Source organism: Panthera tigris, chromosome D1 (genome assembly GCF_018350195.1).
Source record: "Panthera tigris isolate Pti1 chromosome D1, P.tigris_Pti1_mat1.1, whole genome shotgun sequence".
Lineage (NCBI taxonomy): Eukaryota > Metazoa > Chordata > Mammalia > Carnivora > Felidae > Panthera > Panthera tigris.
In genome coordinates, this window is record NC_056669.1 from 44,465,913 (window position 1) to 44,485,140 (window position 19,228).

The window sequence follows — 19,228 nt, forward strand, 5'->3', positions numbered from 1 at the left end:
TACACTTGGTGTTTTGTTTGAGGTTGATGTATTTGGAAAGATTAGAGGAGGAAGAATTCTTTGCCAGTTTTTAACTAGGCAGAAGTGAAGGTTTTCTGCTAGAATATTTTTGCTCTCTGGCACTGGGGGGTCAGAGATTAAATAATTTGCCACCAGACAGATGTTCTGAAGAGCTAATTAAAAAACTGACAAGTACCCAAGACCTCATATAGTTAGATTTATATTCCATCCTCTACAGGAAGATCACAATCACTACAGCTTAAAATCCCTATATTAAATGATACTTCCAGAAAGTTCATTTTGAAATTAAAAAAAAATGGCATTAAAGACATTCTTAATTATAGAAGTATGTCTCAAATCTGGATGCATATTTTAAAGAAATGGAGAACCTTTTTAAAAATACTTATGCTGGGCCCCATCCCAGACCAATCATATCAACGTCTGGGAGGAGGGTCTCAGTAACAGATTTTTTTGAACTCTTTAAATGATTTGAATATGCAGCCAGGATTGAGAACTACTGATCTAGAAATAAAACTATTTTAATCTCTGTATTAATCCTGGGAGACACTACAATGTAATATATGTGAACAGAATAAGAATTGGAGTGAGGTTGGTTTAAGCCGAAAAGACAGGTTGATCACAATCACATACTCCCCTGGGTAAATTACTTAACCTTGTTAAAGGTCAAAGTTTTGTTACCTTTAAAATATGGCTATTAGCTTTTTAATAGATTTTTATGAGGATTGGATGTGAACATTATGTCATAAGTAAAGGACCTGCTATACGCCCAGCATGGAGTAGACACTCAGCAGTCACCCTGGTGGTCACTACCATTTATTTATTTTTTTTTGTTTTTGTTTTTTTGTTTTTTTTTTAACATTTATTTATTTTTGAGAGAGAGAGAGAGAGAGAGAGAGACAGACAGAGCATGAGTGGGGGTGGGGCGCTGGGTAGAGATACACACACACACACACACACACACACACAGAATCGGAAACAGGCTCCAGGCTCTGAGCTGTCAGCACAGAGCCAGATGCAGGGCTTGAACTTACAAACCGTGAGATCATGACCTGAGCCGAAGTTGGACTCTTAACTGACTGAGCCACCCAGGTGCCCCATCACTACCATTTATTTTTACTAAAATGCTTTGCTGGGAATTTTAAGCCTTTTTCTTAGGTATGCTTATTAATATGAATGAAAAGATTTTGAGTAGAGACACAAAGATGAGCATACATAAACCTAACACAGTCTGCACAATAGAGCATCTTGTCACACTGCAATTTGTAAATACATCATAGTCAGATTCAGCCTGAGTGTACATATCATCAAAGTCATAGAGCGTATAAATTTCCTCCTAGAGATGTTACTGCTCTCTAGAATGAATGCCAATAAACATTCCCAGGTAGCATTTTTCACTTAAGCCAGCAGCTGTGTTTCTTTACAATCACCTGGAAAATGTGGACTTAGCTGTGACGACTTGGGTGCCAAGTAGCTCAATCAATTATATTGCAATATAATTGCCCAAAGGGTCTGAACCTATAGTTCTATCAGGTGCATTTTGATTATCCACGCTAGCCATGGACAGAAGGAGAGAGGGAAGTTTGCTGTTTTGCCATTCCTTATCTGAGCCTAGGCCCTTGGCTGTGACCTCAGTGGTATATAGACAGACAGTAGGACCAGCAATACAAATGAACCTTGCTGGAGGCCCTGAATACATGTTCCTACCTTTTTTTTTTTTTTTAAGAGAGGGGTTTATTTTATTTTATTTTATTTTTTAAATGTATTTATTTGTTTTGTAGAGAGAAAGCAAGCAAGCATGGGGGAGAGGCAGAGATAGAGGGAGAGAGAGACTCCCATGTAGGCTCCAAACTGTCAGCTCAGAGCCTGACATAGGGCTTGATCCCACAAACTGTGAGATCATGACCTGAGCCAAAATCAAGAGTCAGGCGCTTAACTGACTGAGCCACCCAGGCACCTCAGCTCCCACCTTTTTTATGCTGGAAACATGTGTCCTGGCCATAGTGTTCCTTTATTTGTTTGTGGGACTATTTTGGCGGAGCTGAGATGAGGGTCTGGCTCTAAGCCTGTGCTTTCAGCATTTTATCCCTTTTTATTGTAAGCATATGGTAAATATTGCGGTACGTATTAGTGTTTACTCTTCTCCTTGGACTTGTACCTGTCCCCACCACTTACTAGTGTGTGTCTTGAGGTCAGCCAGTTACCCCTTCTCAATCTGTTTCCTCAGCTGCAAAATGAAGGAATCGAATACACATATTATTGTGTTCTGCCAATGAGAAAATGAAAATATAGTGATAACATTTGTTGAATGTGTATTTCTGAGTAGTTGAGTATTTCACGTGTTCTCACTATTAATATATATTAACTTATAACCACCTGTAAAGTAGATCCCTTAATTCCCTTTTTCACAGATAAGGACACTGAGGTATGGAGTGGTTAAAGTAATTTTTTCAAGGTCACACAGCCAGAAAGTGGAGGAGCTGAGATGAGTTTGGCTTCATGCCTGTGCTCAAAACACTGCATACCAGGCCTTTTCATAGAGGGCATGTGGTAAATAATAGTGTTTGCTCCTCTTCTGAGCTTCCTCTGACAATTTCTGATCTGAAATAGGTATGGCATGGCAACAGCACCATGGTTCGCCTGATAGCCATTTACTAAATACTTATTGATAGATTAATTGATAAAACAGTGCTCAGGTTGTGTACAGTTTTGCCTAGTAATGGATTTGTATCATATTGTGTTTATTGACACTTGACCTGCAGAAAACCCTCAGTGACTCTACGTGGCCCCTTAGCATTCAAGGCTCTTCAGTGATCTGGAGTGATCTGCCCTTTCCAACCTCATTATACCTCTGCTATTTATACAAACCTTGCTGGGGTTTAAGCTCAGTTAAGGATGGGACTTATTTGGTCATCTTTTTCTTTGTATGTCTACTACTTGGGGGAATCTGAATAATATTGACGGAATGAATGACTGAATGTGTCTCAGCCATCATGAGCTGCCACGTTGTTCCTATGTGCAAAAAAGCAGGTGCTAGCACTTCTTGGCTCTGATGGATCCCTTTGTCCAGCCCCATCCTCCATGATCCCATGTCCTAGTCCTGACCCCAACTAGCTTTTACCAGGTGTTAAACTTTCCAACAGTTTTACCAGCATCATCCTATCTTTTGTGAAAATGATCCTGCTAGGCTGCCACTAATTGGGCTTAGGTTTTTCTTGTGTTTCTTATAATGATGATGAGTTTTCATAGATTTGTCCACACTTGCATTTCACTCACCTCATTACTGGATTTTGCCAATTTGCACATTAATGAAAGTAAACCCTATTTAAAGGGCATGTTAAGGGGCGCCTGGGTGGCTTGGTCGGTTAGGCGTCTGACTTCGTCTCAGGTCATGATCTCGCAGTCCGTGAGTTCGAGCCCCGCGTCGGGCTCTGTGCTGACAGCTCGGAGCCTGGAGCCTGTTTCGGATTCTGTGTCTCCCTCTCTCTCTGCCCCTCCCCTGTTCATGCTCTGTGTCTCTCTGTCTCAAAAATAAATAAACGTTAAAAAAAATTTTTTTTAAATAAAAAATAAAAAAAAATAAAGGGCATGTTAATATATGAGTGGAAGTTTAAAAAATACTACTGACTAGTCTAATTTTACATTGTAGGTGAAGAGGGGCCTTTTTAATGCTTAAGATGTGTTTTTCCTATTACATAAACATGTTTTTCTTCTAATGTATGAAAGAGAAAGGAGCTAAGATTTATTTAGCACCTATGAGGCCTAACACTGCAGTAAGAACTTCTGTTTGTTATTGCACTTGATCTTCAAAACAATCCTGGAAAGAAATATAGCATGATAAGAACCAGGCTTTGATGTCAGAAAGACCTAGGTGTGGCCCCCAACCCACCCACTGCATGATCTTGGGGAAGTCTCTTAATGATCTTGGCAGGTCAGGTCTAGTGACCCAGAAGAGGTCCTACAGGATGAGCCAAGAGGATCTCTGGCTGAGCTTAGGATGGAAATCAAATGCAAGCCAGCAGGAGGTGAAAGCAGAATTTACTGATGATGTAGAGAGAGCAGATACAGGTGGAGGGTCCAGGAGACTCAGAAAAGAAAGGAGCATGAGTCTTGTCTTTGTTTCAGGTCTGGGGGTTTTGATTAAGGATAGATGGTCCAGTGGTGTATGTACTCTCTCAAGAATCCAGGAACTGGTGAGACAAAGACAAAGACCCAGGTGTCATTCATGGGAACCAAGGGTCCTTGGTAAAAAGATGTCTAGTGCTGGTGGTCTGGAATATGCATATAGTTTAACACACCTAGTAAAAGCCAGTTGGTAAAAGCCAGGATGCCTCATCTGGTCCTTCCTTAGGTGTTATCTCTTCTAGAGAAATCACTAACTCCTTGTCCCTTACAAGGAGGGCATGAGCTATATGCATTGTGAGGTGTGTGTAAAGCAGAGTAGGGGGTGCAGATGTTGGCAGAAATAGAAGCAGGAAAGGGAGAAGAAAGCAGATTTTTATGGAGTCCTTCAGTTTCCCTGTCTCAGGAATCTACCTAAACTTAAGTTTTCTTATCTATAAATAGATATAATGACATCCATTTGGTATTTGAGGTGAGATTTTATTGCTTTCTTCCCTACACACAAACAATCGCCAAATGGGAACAAAAGTGTTGGTTTATTAATGGCTAGATAAGCAACCAAAGTTGCTTGGTTAAAACCAACCAAATGTAGGGCTTCTGCAGAGAGATGTACTGGCCCATGAGGCCAGGGCTCAGAAGGCTGAGTGAAGCTACTCATTTCCACTTTTCTGGAACTGGAGACAGTAGAGGACCTGGACCTTCTAATTGGTCACATAAATAAGTGGCTGGGCTCAAGAGCAAACATGGAGCTGAGTCTCTCCCAAAGAGCCAGGCTCTTTATAGGTCAGATTGCTGCCCGAGAGCAGATAGTTCAATTGTGACCCCTGGGCATAATAACTGGCAGAGGAAGAGGAGCAGAAGGCATGCCAAGCCTGGGTAAAGACGTGAAGGTGCAGTAACCCACCCAGCAGGGAACAGGGCAGAGGAAGCTGTTCTCTGTGGAATGGCTTTCAGGGAATGGGCACATATAGGAGCAAAAAGTAGCAAGGCCATCCTCAGGCCCAGCCTAACAATAACAGCAAAATCAGTGAGAACACAAACCAAACCCTTACTTCATAGGGCTTTAAATGGGATTAAGTAAATTATGTGTATAAAGTGCCCGGCATGAACACACTGGGCAAGCACCAATGACCACTATAACCTTTAAAGAGAAGCAGTTGTTCATCAGGTAAGTAGTGTCATCAAGACCATTGCATAGATGGAATGGAATGCATAGAGGAATGGAAGGCTCAGAGACATGAATTCTGGTATGGTATAAAAACCAGTAACAACAACAAGAACATCACAAACAAGCAAAACATAATTTTACCTTGTTTTAGATTTGGGAACCCTTGGAAGCATTTTTTTTTTTTTTTTTTTTTTTTTTTTTTTTTTTTGTTAAGGGTCTGGACATGAAAGAAAATAATCAGAGGAAATGTCCTGGAACTCCAAAAGTTACTTTAAGCTTTCATAGGAGGTGAGCTCGGAAGTGGACTTGAAGGATGGGGAACATGTTAATGAATATTTGCATCCAATGTCATTAGCCACAGGTGCCATTTGGAAACCATCACCACTTCTTACGTTTTCCACATAGTATGACTTCATGCAGTGATCTCAAAATGTATCAACAACTGACATACATAAAAAGCTCAGAGATCAGAAGTTATACTTCAGATTGGACAAGGTCTTGCAGTGAAACAAGTTGACAAGAAAGTCCTTATCTCTTTATATTGACTATGATGAAACATGTCAGAGAAGTTTAACAAATTTGACTTTACCGGAGATCAAGGTTTTTTGTTTAGGATGCCAGTAGTAAATATTCTGTATTTCTCTGCTTTCTATTAGCAGGGGGAAAAAAAGCTATTTAATCTAGATTAACCTAATAAAGAGCATATTTGAGATTTAAATGTTTGCTCCACATTTTCCCCAAATTAAAGCTTATTTTATTCTTGAACACAGATTCAAATTTCTGATGTCATATTTTTCTTTGAAGAGTTATATCCATCTGGATTGTCTAGGTAATATCACAGTAATAACCTTAAATGTAGTGACGTCAAACAATAGCGTCATAATTCTCACTTGGTGCTACATGCATCATCACGGGCCACTTGGCTCCTCTTGATTCCCATTCATAGACCCAGGACAAGAGAATTTCCATCTTTGTGCTTCCACGATTTCAGAAGCAGGGAGAAATAAACATGGCAAATTAAGCATTGCCTTTTATTGCTTCTATACAAAAGGGAGACACATCACTTCTCACATGTCATTGTCCAATGAAAGTCACATATCCGTGATTAACTTCAAAGAGGTCAGAGCAGTCCACTTCTCCCATTTGACCGAAAGGCAGACAGCCAGAAAATACTTATAAAATCACTAATGACCGCTGTAAGAGGTGTCTTATTATTCCTATTTCATATCAATGTCACGAAAGTAGTATGTGGAAGAGGGCAATTATGAACCTAAGTTAGACTGAAGACTTATGTATCTTATATAATATTATGCTTTACTGTAAGAGTATGTAAAAATGAGAAAGTTGCCCTCTACCTTCATTTCAACCTACTAAAAGTAAGTGAGACTAACAAACACTATTTCTCTGAAGTAACAAAATAAATATATCTGCTTTTGTGAAGGAATGAAAAGTAAAGCTTTTCAAAGGAATGTGAGGCAGGGGAGGAGAAAGAAGATGCGTTGATAGGGCATCCAAGAGATACTTAAATGAGTTGCCAAAAATATTGCTCTTTTGTCATACATAGGTCTCTGCTTCAGCATTATTTTAAAATATTGATAAGAAAAACTTTTGGGGGGGTCGGTGCCTGGGTGGCTTAGTCAATTAAACATCTGACTTTGGCCCAGGTCATGATCTCACAGTTTGTGGGTTCGAGCCCCGCATCGGGCTCTGTGCTGTCGGTTCAGAGCCTGGAGCCTGCTTCAGATTCTGTGTCTCCTTGTCTCTATGCCCCTCCCCCACTCATGCTCTGTCTGTCTCTCAAAAAATGAATAAACGTTAAAAAAAGAAAAAAAGAAAAACAAAAGAAAAACTTAAAAAAAATTTTTTTTTAACGTTTATTTATTTTTGAGACAGAGAGAGAGCATGAACAGGGGAGGGTCAGAGAGAGGGAGACACAGAATCTGAAACAGGCGCCAGGCTCTGAGCTGTCAGCACAGAGCCCGACGCAGGGCTCGAACTCACGGACCATGAGATCATGACCTGAGCCAAAGTCGGCCGCTTAACTGACTGAGCCACCCAGGCGCCAAGAAAAACTTTTTATTTATTTATTTATTTTTACCCCCTCTGTAGGAGAATATAAACATTGATGAAGCCTCCAGATGCCTGGTGAAACATATACTTGCAAACGAGTGTGACCTGATGGAGTCCATTGAGCCGGACGTCGTGAAGCCCCATCTCACATCACCCAAGATTGTCAGCTGCTCCAGCTGTGCCAAATCCTAGTAGGCTTCTTTGCTGGCATATGATGGAAATAATCCCATTTATCTCATGTCTCAGTTCTTATCAATTTGAGTAAATGTCAGGATAGGGATACACATGCAGCAAGCCAAAGATCTATGCCTGTATATTTCCTAAAAGAGAGAAAAATAGCAAATGTTCTTTTCATGTTTTTCCCAGCATCAGCACAGTGTTTACGAGCTTGTTAAATATTTAGTCTGTTCCAAAATTCTGTCTTGTAGCCGACCACAGTTCTGGAGGGCCACAGTTCTGGAGGGCCAGCGTCTGCCCTGTTACTTTCTTCTTGGATTCAGCCATGGCCTCTAGTCTTAAAGAGAAAGGGGAGAAGAGCAGACTAGCTGTCAAGTTCAGCACTGGCTTTCACTTTGCCCCTGGTGCCTTTGTCCAGATTTCAATACACTCTCTGCTGGGCTGACAGGCCTATTAAGTAGAAACCTTTTTTTTCTCCAGAGATGACCTCCATTTCCAACAGCCCTAAGAGTTGTCTCTGATTTAGCCCTTCAGAGTCGAGTACACAGGCTTCCTGTGCTTTTCTTGCTTTTATTGTCCCTTGCCATGCCCTGAATGTTGGTTTAAGTGAAAACTGTATGAAAAGACCTGCCTCCATATGTGCCTTTCTGTTCACTTTCTCTGACTTAAGCCGTGGGGCTCTTCTGTTCATGTAATATATATTATATATATTTTCACAAGTGGAAAATAAAACATTACAAGATGCTGTTTCCCTATTTCTGAAAATGCTTTAAGTGTCTTAATACTGTGATTTTTTTTTTGACTGTGTAGCCATGGTTCTCAAGACCCATTTCTAAAATTTTTTTCAAAATGCAATGAGAAAAATACACTTAAAGGAACTTCTGGGCACTATTATACTTAGATGAGTCTATCTATTGTTCATTTCAGCATTTAGGCCAAGCAGTGTATCTACATTTTCTTGGTTAAGGAGAGGAATATATTTTCATATGTTGTAATCAAGAATATGGTCTAATAGCAGACCAATCAACATGCAAAGAAACAACTAAAATATGCATGATAATATTTTGGTTTACCCAATGGCTATGGTGCTGATATGCTGAAGATAGGTACTGCTTTTTTTTTTTTTTTTCCATTTATTTACTTTTGAGAGACAGAGCAAGACAGAGCATAAGCGGGGAAGGGCAGAGAGAGGCGGGGACACAGAATCCAAAGCAGGCCCCAGACTCTGAGCTGTCAGCACAGAGCCCAACGCGGGGCTCGAACTCACGCACTGCGAGATCATGACCTGAGAAGTCAGAGGCCTAAGCGACTGAGCCACCCAGGCGCCCCAGGTACTGCTTTTTAATAGCATTTAACGGCGTTGGTATTCATATTATACTCACGGGAGCTTTGTCTTTTGTAGCAGATATTTTTGTGTGTCCTACCCATATTATCTTGGCATTCACTGTTTCTGTAAGTACCAACCACTCAGCTTCTTATTGTTGTGACCTATTCCCTGAGGCCATTCTCTGGCCTTTGGAGCACTTGACATGTGAGGCAGACAGATGAGAAGTTCCAGGAGTTAATGTCTACAGGAGTAGCTCTCAACCAAGGATAGCAGGAAGTGGGAGATGAGTATCCTGGGTTCCTGGGAACCACATTCTTTTTGTTGTTGTTGTTTTATTTTTTTTTAATATTTATTTATTTTTGAGAGACAGAGCATGAGCAGGGGAGGGGCAGAGAGAGAGGGAGACACAGAATCCAATGCAGGCTCTAGGCTCCGAGCTGTCAACATAGAGCCCCATGTGGGCTCAAACCCATGAACTGTGAGACCATGACCTGAGCCAAAGCTGGACACTCAACTGACTCATCCTGAGGCATACTTTATACAGCCTCACAGGGGTCCAAGTGGGATTAAGCCCTGGCTCTCACAGGGGAAACCTGCCATCTGACTCATCCTGTATGGGCTTCCTTTCCTTTTTTCCTCACTTCCTCCCTCCTTTACTGGTCACTCCTGGGTTCACTTCCTAAATAAACTTTCACTGAAATCCTTGTTTCAGGGTCTTATGGGGAAACCCAAACCCAGTCTACATTAGTTGGGACATAGGTGCCCTAAGAAGCAGATTCTCAACACCAGCTTCTTGAACTGAATCATTCATCACCCAGGTGGTAGCAAGGACCCCCTTGCTGGTAGACAATGTGGTGGAGCTAATCCCTAGCAAGCTGTAGCACCATAATTACTAAAATTGTCATCACGTGGATTGGGATAGAATCTAGATGGAAGGAAAGTCTATTGCTCTTGGGTTTCAAAGACAGATTATGGAGTTAACTTCCAGAAACTCTGTAGGAGAAAACATTATAGAGTTGATTCAGCTAACGCTCAACTCAGGATTTGGTGTATAATCTTGAAGACCTCCAAACAGCAATCAAAATAATCCTCATTTCCCTTAGCTACAGGATAGACAGGATGGATGCTGAAAATCAGGCCTAAGATTTTAGGAGAAGCAGACTTTTATTTTTATTTATTTTTAATGCTTATTTATTTATTCTGAGAGAGAGAGAGCACACCCACAAAAAGAGTGGGGTTGAGAGATAGAGAATCCCAAGCAGGCTCTGAGCTGACAGCACAGAGCCTGATATGGGGCTCAAACTCACAAACTGTGAGATCATGACCAGAGCCGAAATCAAGTCAGACGCGTAACCAGCTGAGCCACCCAGGCTTCCTGAGAAGCAGACTTTTAAAAGAGGCTGACCCCACAGAGCTAGCAAATTTCCTCCACTAAAATCAGAATTTTTATAGGAAAGAAATCATACACTGAAATATAGAAGGAGATAATTTGGATGGATGCTCTTAAGAATCTTGAACCCAAAGATTGTTCTGAAACTGTGGCCCAGAAAAAAGACCTTTACCCTTTCCTGGGGGGAGAATAGCCACTTGTCACATAAAAGCTCCACCTGAGTAGGATGTTTTAGAAGGTGATGCTTTTCCTTCTCAAGTTCTGCTCCCATCTTCCCTCATTGCTTCCAGACAAATAACTAGAATCAAGTCTCAGTGTGAACAGTCTCAGAGAAGAAAACTATGCTCTATGTTGCAGGGTGAAAAGGATTATTAATCAAATGAACTACAAAGTCTGACTAATAAGTATGGGTAGGAAGCTGGAGAACGTTCTTGAATTGGTCTTAAGATGCTGCATCAGGGAGGACAGAATGTAGCACCAGATGATGGATAATCTATTTCTATGAGAGCACTCTTTAATGAGTTAATTTTTAACATTCTGGCAAGGAAACCTGGAGCTGATCCCAATGTGCTACTAGAATAGCTCTTTGAAGCTTGGAAACAATGTTGGCCTAAAATAAATGATGTGGAGATGCCAGAACTACCTTGGCAAAGTATTAGAGAAGAGCTCTAAGGTCTCAAAGAGGTGGGCATATTATAATGTATTTATTTTGTAATATCAGAGAAACTACCAGCTGATTATGTTCCTCAGGAGAGCCCAGAAGACACTCCCTTCACTAAAACAATGAGTGTCCCCCAAACAGGGATACCAGCATCAATGAGAAGCTCACTGGTGGTTGTTCTCTGTGCCAGATTTGAGACTGTAAGTATGTTGCTGTGTTCACTGGGAATGACACCAACATGGTTAAGGTTCAATATGTGGTATTAGCATATTTAGTGCTGGGTCCTGGATCTTGAGCATCAAAAGGTGGAAGTGGAAGTAAAGCCTCCTACTATCTCTTTAAAAAATCAACTTAAGAAAGTGAGCTTCCCCTTTGTACTTCAGGCTCTGCAAAGTTAGAGGTCTTGATCATTCTACCAGGGGACATAGTAAAGATTCCGCCAAATCTATAGCTTCTTCAGCTGCTGCCTGATGTTTTTGGCTCCTCATGCCTACGGGCCTGTTGTTAGAGAAGGTTGTTAACTATACAGGCAGGGGAAGGTCATCCTTATTACCAAGAGGAGAGGGTTGCTGCTAAATAATGAAACAGGGAAGAGTATGTCTGGAAATCCTGGGGCTCATTGGAGTGCCTCTTGATGCTTCCATGCCTAGTGAGAACTAAAAGGGCAATTGAGGTGATAACATCTGGAAGAGTACAAGTAACCAGGGACTCACACTCTCAGGAACAAAGCTCTGCATGCACCACATCATGACCCTCAGCTAGGAGCAGGTTGGTCAAGGGACAGAAGTGGTAGAGGAGGGAAATGCTGCATGTCAATGATGGTCTCAAAATTAACTACAGCAGTGGAAATGGGAGCGTATCCCACCAACCCTTTATTGTGAGTTCTCTAGTGCTCTCCCTCTGTCTTTGGGAATTATGACCAATGACTTCCTTAAAAACATCAGTGAAAGGACAGACTGAACTTAACATTAGCATAAGTGAATCTGAGAAATGCAAGGTATGGGCTACAGTAGTCAACAGCGGAGGAAATACCTGTGTCCGCCCAGCACATGGCTTCCAATTGCAGTCCTCTGAAACTCTGCCTAAAAGCATTCCCCAGGTGCATGGAGTGTATTTGTTTTGCATGCTGGACAGGCCAGAGTGCTACAGAGTTAGTTATCACCTCTAGGAGCAGTCTCATCTGAGACTGACAAACAGGCAGATAAGTACTTCAGTATCGTCCCTGGCTCAGGTGGGATAAATCTGAGGCTAACTCTATGAACCCTCAGAGGTCCCAGATGGGATTGAGGCAGAATTTCACACAGTGGTGACCTGCTCATTACCACAACTGTTTTGGTTTCCCTTCCTTGCCTGTCCTGGTTCTCTACTCCTCTGCCAGTGCTTCCAAGGATCATCTCCCAGTGAGGACATTTCCATTTTTGATTGACCTTCAAATGCTAATAATTCCTTTTTTAATGTTTATTTACTTATTTTGAGGGGAGGAGGGGTAGATTGGGAGGGAGAGAGAATCCCATGCAGGCTCCTCACTGTCAGCCCAGATCCTGACATGGGCTTCAAACTCGCTGTCAGATCATGACCTGAGCCGAAATCAAGAGTCAGAGGCTTAACCGATTGTGCCCCCTAGGCTCCCCCAACTGCTAATAGTTCTTAAAACATCAGAGCATCCAGGGAATAATTTTCATTACCATGGAATCTCTAATTCACTGTTTTTCTTTCTAAATATCCTCTGAAATGTGGTGTTTAAAATAAGCATGGTAAGATTCGAACTGTCTTCTAACCCTCACCCAGCATAGAAAATTGTTATTTACAGCCATCAAAATGAGTATTCATTGATTTATTGATTCCTTTACTCCCTCAACAAATATTTATTGAACAATTAGTATATTCCCAGCACTTGGCTAGGCACTTTTCCGAAGACACAAATGACTAAGTCATGGTCTCAGATCTTAAGGTGTTATGATCAGGTAGGAAACTCAAATATGTAAGTAATCTACAATGTATCAAGAGAGAAGTCAAATGTCCAAACTGAGATATTTCTTCTGAAAACATAAGTTGTTTTTAAATGCAGGGACTTCAGTTCCAATTGTGTTTAAGGAAATAGAATATATGTTCCTACCATTCTCTTCCTAAAACACCAGGATCTAGCCACACTAGACTATTTTGTTCAGCTAGGGCTTCCTAATGTTTACAATATTCTTTGCTTTTTTTTTTTTTTTTTTGCCTGGAAATCCTACCCATTCTTCAAGGATCGGCATAATGACACAGACTTTGTAGACTTGTAGGTCTCTGTAATTCAAATCTCTTCCTATACTTGCTCAACTCGACTCTGTTGTCACTCACATGCCACATTATAGTGATATATTATCTGTTATTTATAGAACATGTACTATGGGACAGTCATTGATATGTAAGCTCACCATTATTATGTCATTAAAAAAATTTGTTTTTAATGTTTATTCTTGAGACAGAGACAGAGCGTGAATGGGAGAGGGGCAGAGAGAGAGAGGGAGACACAGAATCTGAAACAGGCTCCAGGCTCTGAGCTGTCAGCACAGAGCCCGATGCAGGACTAGAACCCACAAACTGTGAGATCATGACCTGAGCCGAAGTCAGATGCTTAACCGACTCAGCTACCCAGGCACCCCTATTATGTCATTTAATCCCCACAACAATCCTTCATAGAACTACTCATTTTCCTATTTTATATATGAAGACATTGAAACACAGAGACACTGAGCAACTTGCCAAAACTCACACCACTACAGACTGGCAAGGCAAGGATTCCAACCCAGGCAGCCTAATTACAATGTCCCCACTCTTAACTGTTAGGCTAGTAAATCGTAGACAGTCTGACATTTCTGGAGGGGGCAATGTTCTGAATGCAGAGCACAATAGTCAGCCCAGGAAATGCTAGCAGAGTTTACCATATGCTGGCACTGGAGAGATCGTGTCATCTTGTCCTGTGCTAATACATGAAAAACACTTAGCATGGTGCCTAAACCATAGTAAGTAATTGATACATTTGGTTATTATGATACTAGCCTGTCTGCTATTTATTTATTAAATAGAAGTAGTAAGAACAAAGCTGTCAGATAAAAATGGCAGATATTTTTGGAGGTATCAAAATTAGGACCACAACAAATCTATAGAGATAGAAAGATTACTTGTCCCCTAGGCTTAAAGGATTAGGCATGACTGCTGAAAGGTATACGTTTTCTTTTTGGGGGTAATGGTAATGTTCTAAAATTGATTGTGGTGATGCTTACACAACATTGTGAATTTACGGAAATGCATTGAATGGTACACTTTAATTAGATGGAATGTATGATATGCAAATAAATAATAAAGTTGTGATAAGAAAAAAAAGTGGGGCCATAGGAGAAAGCAGTACACAGTTATTGACTCCTCTAGTACATTACCTTACCTCACCACGGAGAATAGTCCTGCTTTTATTCCACGGGGCGGAATCTCATGAGCTGCCCTTTACCACTGCTGACATCTGCCTGGTTAGTCATCACTTCTGAATTCATGACTTGCTCTCAGATGTTGGAACCAGTGTTATACGTGGATTTAGATCAGCTGCATCTGAGCTGTTTCCATCTGAAAATATCCTTTTGTTTTCTGGGCCCCAGGCACATACAATTCTCCAACATTAAAAAAGAGTAGGAGAAATCTCAACAGAAAGGTCAGAGGTGCTGATGGACTTAGCTTAATTCTCAAAGATGAGGGCAAAATGAATCTGGGAAGTGTATATACACTATCTCACTGCCTTGATGACTAAAAATTTCCATTTCAACAAACCAACTTATTTTGTTCAATTGTATTGATTTTCAGACTATTAATCTCCAGATCCAGGCCTTGGTATATTCCTAAGTGCAATGTACTCGTAATTAATGGTAGACATAAGACTCTGGAATTCAAAATTCCAAATGGCCCTAATTATGCTTTCTATTAGGACAGAATTTTCTTTAAAAAAGGACTTAAAAAACCTTATTAAAGTGTTTTTTTCCCCAAATGTGAAATATCAAAGCATTCTATTACTTATAATACAATACAATGTTTTCTGTTTTTTCTTGAACTGCTTTTAAGAATACCTTATGCCAGATGTATAACATCAGTCACTTTGTATTCATTGAAGTCCTTAATCAAACAGCTATGAAGTGACTGCTCTGAACAAGTTGCTGTATTTAGTGTGTTTAAGAAGATCGCGTGTCAAGGTCTCTGCTTAATATATGTTAGTTTCTTTCCTTTCTCTGTGATAGTTGTTGTCATGGAAACCTGAGGACTAAAAGTCATGGGTCCCTGATCTTTAAGTTTGCTATTTCCTTGGGGAGATAGGGATGGGTTAACAAGACAGACAAAAGATACATTTATGGATCAAAAAAAAAAGGTATTTCTGTTTCTACTACATGACATTCTTCATTTTTATTTGATCATTATAATAAATGTTAATAGTTATTGCTCAGGTCTTATATCTTTTCTAAACATAATGTCGTTTTATCATCATGACCACCCTATGGGGGCGGGGGTGATTTCACAATTTGTAGATAAAAAAACAGGATGATAGAGACCAATGTTCATGTATATCATATGATTCTGGCAGGATTTCTAGTCAGTGTATCTACCCTTTTGGCATAGTGGGCTAATCAGAGTACTTCATTCTTCCTGGCTGAAGTGACAGATCTAGGGGTATGTTAGTGATTCAGCTGAACCATTCAAAGGTCTTTTTTGTGCCTAATGTACCCCCCCACCCCACAAAACTTTTTTTTTTAATTTTTTTAATGTTTACTTATTTTTGAGAGACAGAGAGAGACAGAGTGTGAGCAGGGGAGGGGCAAAGAGAGAGGGAGACACAGAATCCGAAGTTGGCTCCAGGCTGAGCTGTCAGCACAGAGCCCGATGCAGGGCTCAAACTCACAGACTGTGAGATCATGACCTGAGCTGAAGTCTGATGCTCAACCAACTGAGCCACCCAGGTGCCCCCACAAAGCTTTACGAAAGAGGACCACAGGAAATGGCCATCATTTTCTCACCCCCTGGGACATGTGACAATTAGGTGAGCACATGCCAATACATAGATGAAGAATCAAGAATGAGAGAAAGGAGGGCGGGGAGAAATGAAAACCCCATCTGAGTCCCTTAGTCCAGCTGTGCTTGAATCCTAATTTAACCTTTAACTTTGCAGTTGTGCAATGCAATAAATTCCTCTTTGGTTCTTTGTTCATTTTTTCAGGGCAGATTGATTTGATTTTCTGCCACTTGTAACTCAGATGCCCCTAACTAACATGGCCACATGGCCATTAAAAGTGGAGCTAGTGATGTTGAGCATCTTTTCATGTGTCTGTTGGCCATCTACATGTCTTCTTTAGAACAATGTCCATTCAGGTCCTCTGCTCATTTTTAGATTGGATTATTTGTGGATTTTTCTCTGTGTTGAGTTGTATAAATTCTTCTTATATTTTGGATATTAACCCCTTATTGAATATATCATTTGCAAACGTCTTCTCCCAATCAATAGGTTGCCATTTTGTTTCATTGATGGCTTCCCTTAGTGTACAAAAGCTTTTTATTTTGATGTAGTCCCAATAGCTTAATTTTGCTTTTGTTTCCCAGAGGAAAAAAAATGTAGAAAAATGTTTCTATGGCTGATGACAAAGATATTGCCTGTGTCTTCCAGGAATTTTATGGTTTCAGATCTCACATTTAGGTCTTTAACCTATTTTGAGTTTATTTCTGTGTATGATGTAAGAAAGTGGTACAGTTTCGTTATTTGCATGAAGCTGTCTAGTTTTCCCAGGATCATTTTTTTTCTTTTTTTCCTTTTTTTAAAATTTAAATTTTACTTAGTTAACATACAGTGCAATATTGGTTTCAGGAGTAGAATTCAGTGATTAATCACTTACATGTAATAGTGCTCGTCACAACTACCCTCCTTAGTATCTATTCCTCATCTAGCCCATCTTCCACACACCTCCCTCTTTCAACCCATAGTTTGTTCTCTATCATTAAGATCCCTTGTGGTTCCAACATCATTTGTTGAAGAGACTTTTTTCCATTGTATATTTTTGCCTCCTTTGTTGTAGATTAATTGACCATATAATCATGGTTTAATTCTGGACTCTCTATTCTGTTCCACTGGTACATGTGTCTATCTTTGTGCCAATACTATATTGTTTCAATTACCACAGATTTGTAGTATATCTTGAAATCTAGAATTGTGATACCCTCAGCTTTGTTTTTCTTTCTTAAGGTTGGTTTGGCTGTTCATCACTACTTACCAAGGAAATGCAAGTTAAAACCACAATGAGATATAACTTTATACCTGTCAGAATGGCTAAAATAAAAAGCACAAGAAACAGGGATGCCTGGGTAGCTCAGTTGGTTAAGCTTCCAACTTCGGCTAAGGTCATGATCTCACAGTTCGTGAGTTCAAGCCTCACATGAGGCTCTGTAGTATCAGCACGGAACCTGCTTTGGATCCTCTCTCTCTCTCTATCTGCCCCTCCTCTGCTCACACTCTTTCTCTCTCAAAAATAAATAAACGTTAAAAAACCACACACTCACAAGAAACACAAGTGTTGGCATGGTTGTAGGGAAAAAGGAATCCTTGTACACTACTGGTAGGAATGCAAACTGGTGCAGCCACTGGGGAAAACAGTATGATGTTCCTCCAAAAATTAAAAAAGAATTACCATGTAATTCAGTAATTCCACTACTGGATGTTTCTTCAAAGAATATGGAAACACTAATTTGAAAATTTTACGCACCTCTGTTTATTGCAATATTATGTACAATAACCAAGTTATGGAAGCAGTCTAACTGTCCATTGGTAGATGAGTGAACAAAGAAGAACAAAGAAGATGTGATATTATATATTATATATATAATATATATAATGGAATATTATTCATCCATAAAAATTAATGAAATCTCTCCATGTGCAACAACATGGATGGAACTAGAGAATATAATGCTAAATAAAATAAGTCAGAGAAAGATAAATGCCATATGATCTCACTTAGATGTGGAATTTAAGAAACAAAACAACTGAACAAACAAAGGAAGAGACAAACAAACAAACAAACACAAAAACCATAATCTTAAATCCAGAGAACAAAGTAGGGGTTGCTAGAGTGGAGGTGGGTGGGTGGGATAGGTGAAATAGAAGAGATTAAGAGTACATTCCTGATGGTAAGCCCTGAGAAAAGTACAGAATTGTTAAATCAAACTGTAGACCTGAAACCAATGTAACACTATATGTTAATTATATTTGAGTCAAAAAAAGGGGAGTTAAGTCTTGTACCCAGTGTGTCTGTGTACATGGTCCTCACGGTCCATGTTCTTGACCATAATGTTTATTTAAAATAACAGCTCCCACTTAAATGGAAGACTTTTATAGGCATTGGAAGTTTAACTTCAAATATTCTTCTAGAAGGGAAATATATGAAGACATAGTCAATGGAAGAACAGGTGCTTCATGCTAATAATAACTAAACAGTCAGTATCCCCAAAATAAATATATAAATAGTGACAAGTGGCTTACAGAATAAAAATAAAGCACATAAATACTTTTTTGGACTAGATGATATCATGAAATTACTGTAGAGGAAGTTCTAATAGACATATCATACCACATGTTGTATTTAAATTAACATTTAAAAATTAATATAAAAATGTTTTAAGCAGATGGTGTTTGCCTACATAAATCAGGAGGTAGTTATTCTTAAAAGTCTATAAAGTATGATCTGGGAATCTCTCTTTTAAAGAGAGAGAGAATATGGAGAGGGATCAAAGAAGGATGGAAAAAAAAACTTGTGAAAGTGTAAAGTAATGTGGGGTCATAGAGTTTCCCAAAAGAAGCATGAGAAGGAATTTGATAAATGCCTGAAATACTGATTACTTTTAACAAAAGTGACATTCAACTATAATCTTTGGCAAAAGAAAATGAGAGGACAAAATTTAAGCTGCATTCAGAAATGCTTTGTTTAGACATAAGTACACAAAGAACTACAGTGAGGAGGTGGGGGACACGATCGCTTGAATAGGACAAGGAAACGCAATAATGCTCAATCACAGGTGCTGAAAAATACTCGTAGTAAATTATTATTTAAAATGCCATTTGTTTGGGGCACCTGGGTGGCTCAGTCCATTGAGTGTCCAACTTCCCCTTAGGTCATTATCTCACAGTTTGTGAGTTTGAGCCCCGCGTTGGGCTCTGTGCTGACAACTCAGAGCCTGGAGCCTGCTTCAGATTCTGTGTCTCCCTCTGTCTCTTTTCCTCCCCCTCTTATGCTC

At 39.9% G+C, this 19,228-nt stretch overlaps 1 protein-coding gene across 1 annotated transcript in view; it reads left to right on the forward strand.

Annotated features, from left to right (window-relative positions):
* RAB38 (RAB38, member RAS oncogene family) overlaps nt 1–8,304 on the forward strand; it is a 57,101-nt gene extending 48,797 nt beyond the window's left edge. Inside the window, exon 3 of the mRNA XM_042958734.1 lies at nt 7,418–8,304. Within this exon, the coding sequence (XP_042814668.1) occupies nt 7,418–7,570 (153 nt within the window). The 3' untranslated portion in view covers nt 7,571–8,304. The remainder of the gene's footprint in view (nt 1–7,417) is intronic.
* Nucleotides 8,305–19,228: the final 10,924 nt, after the last annotated feature.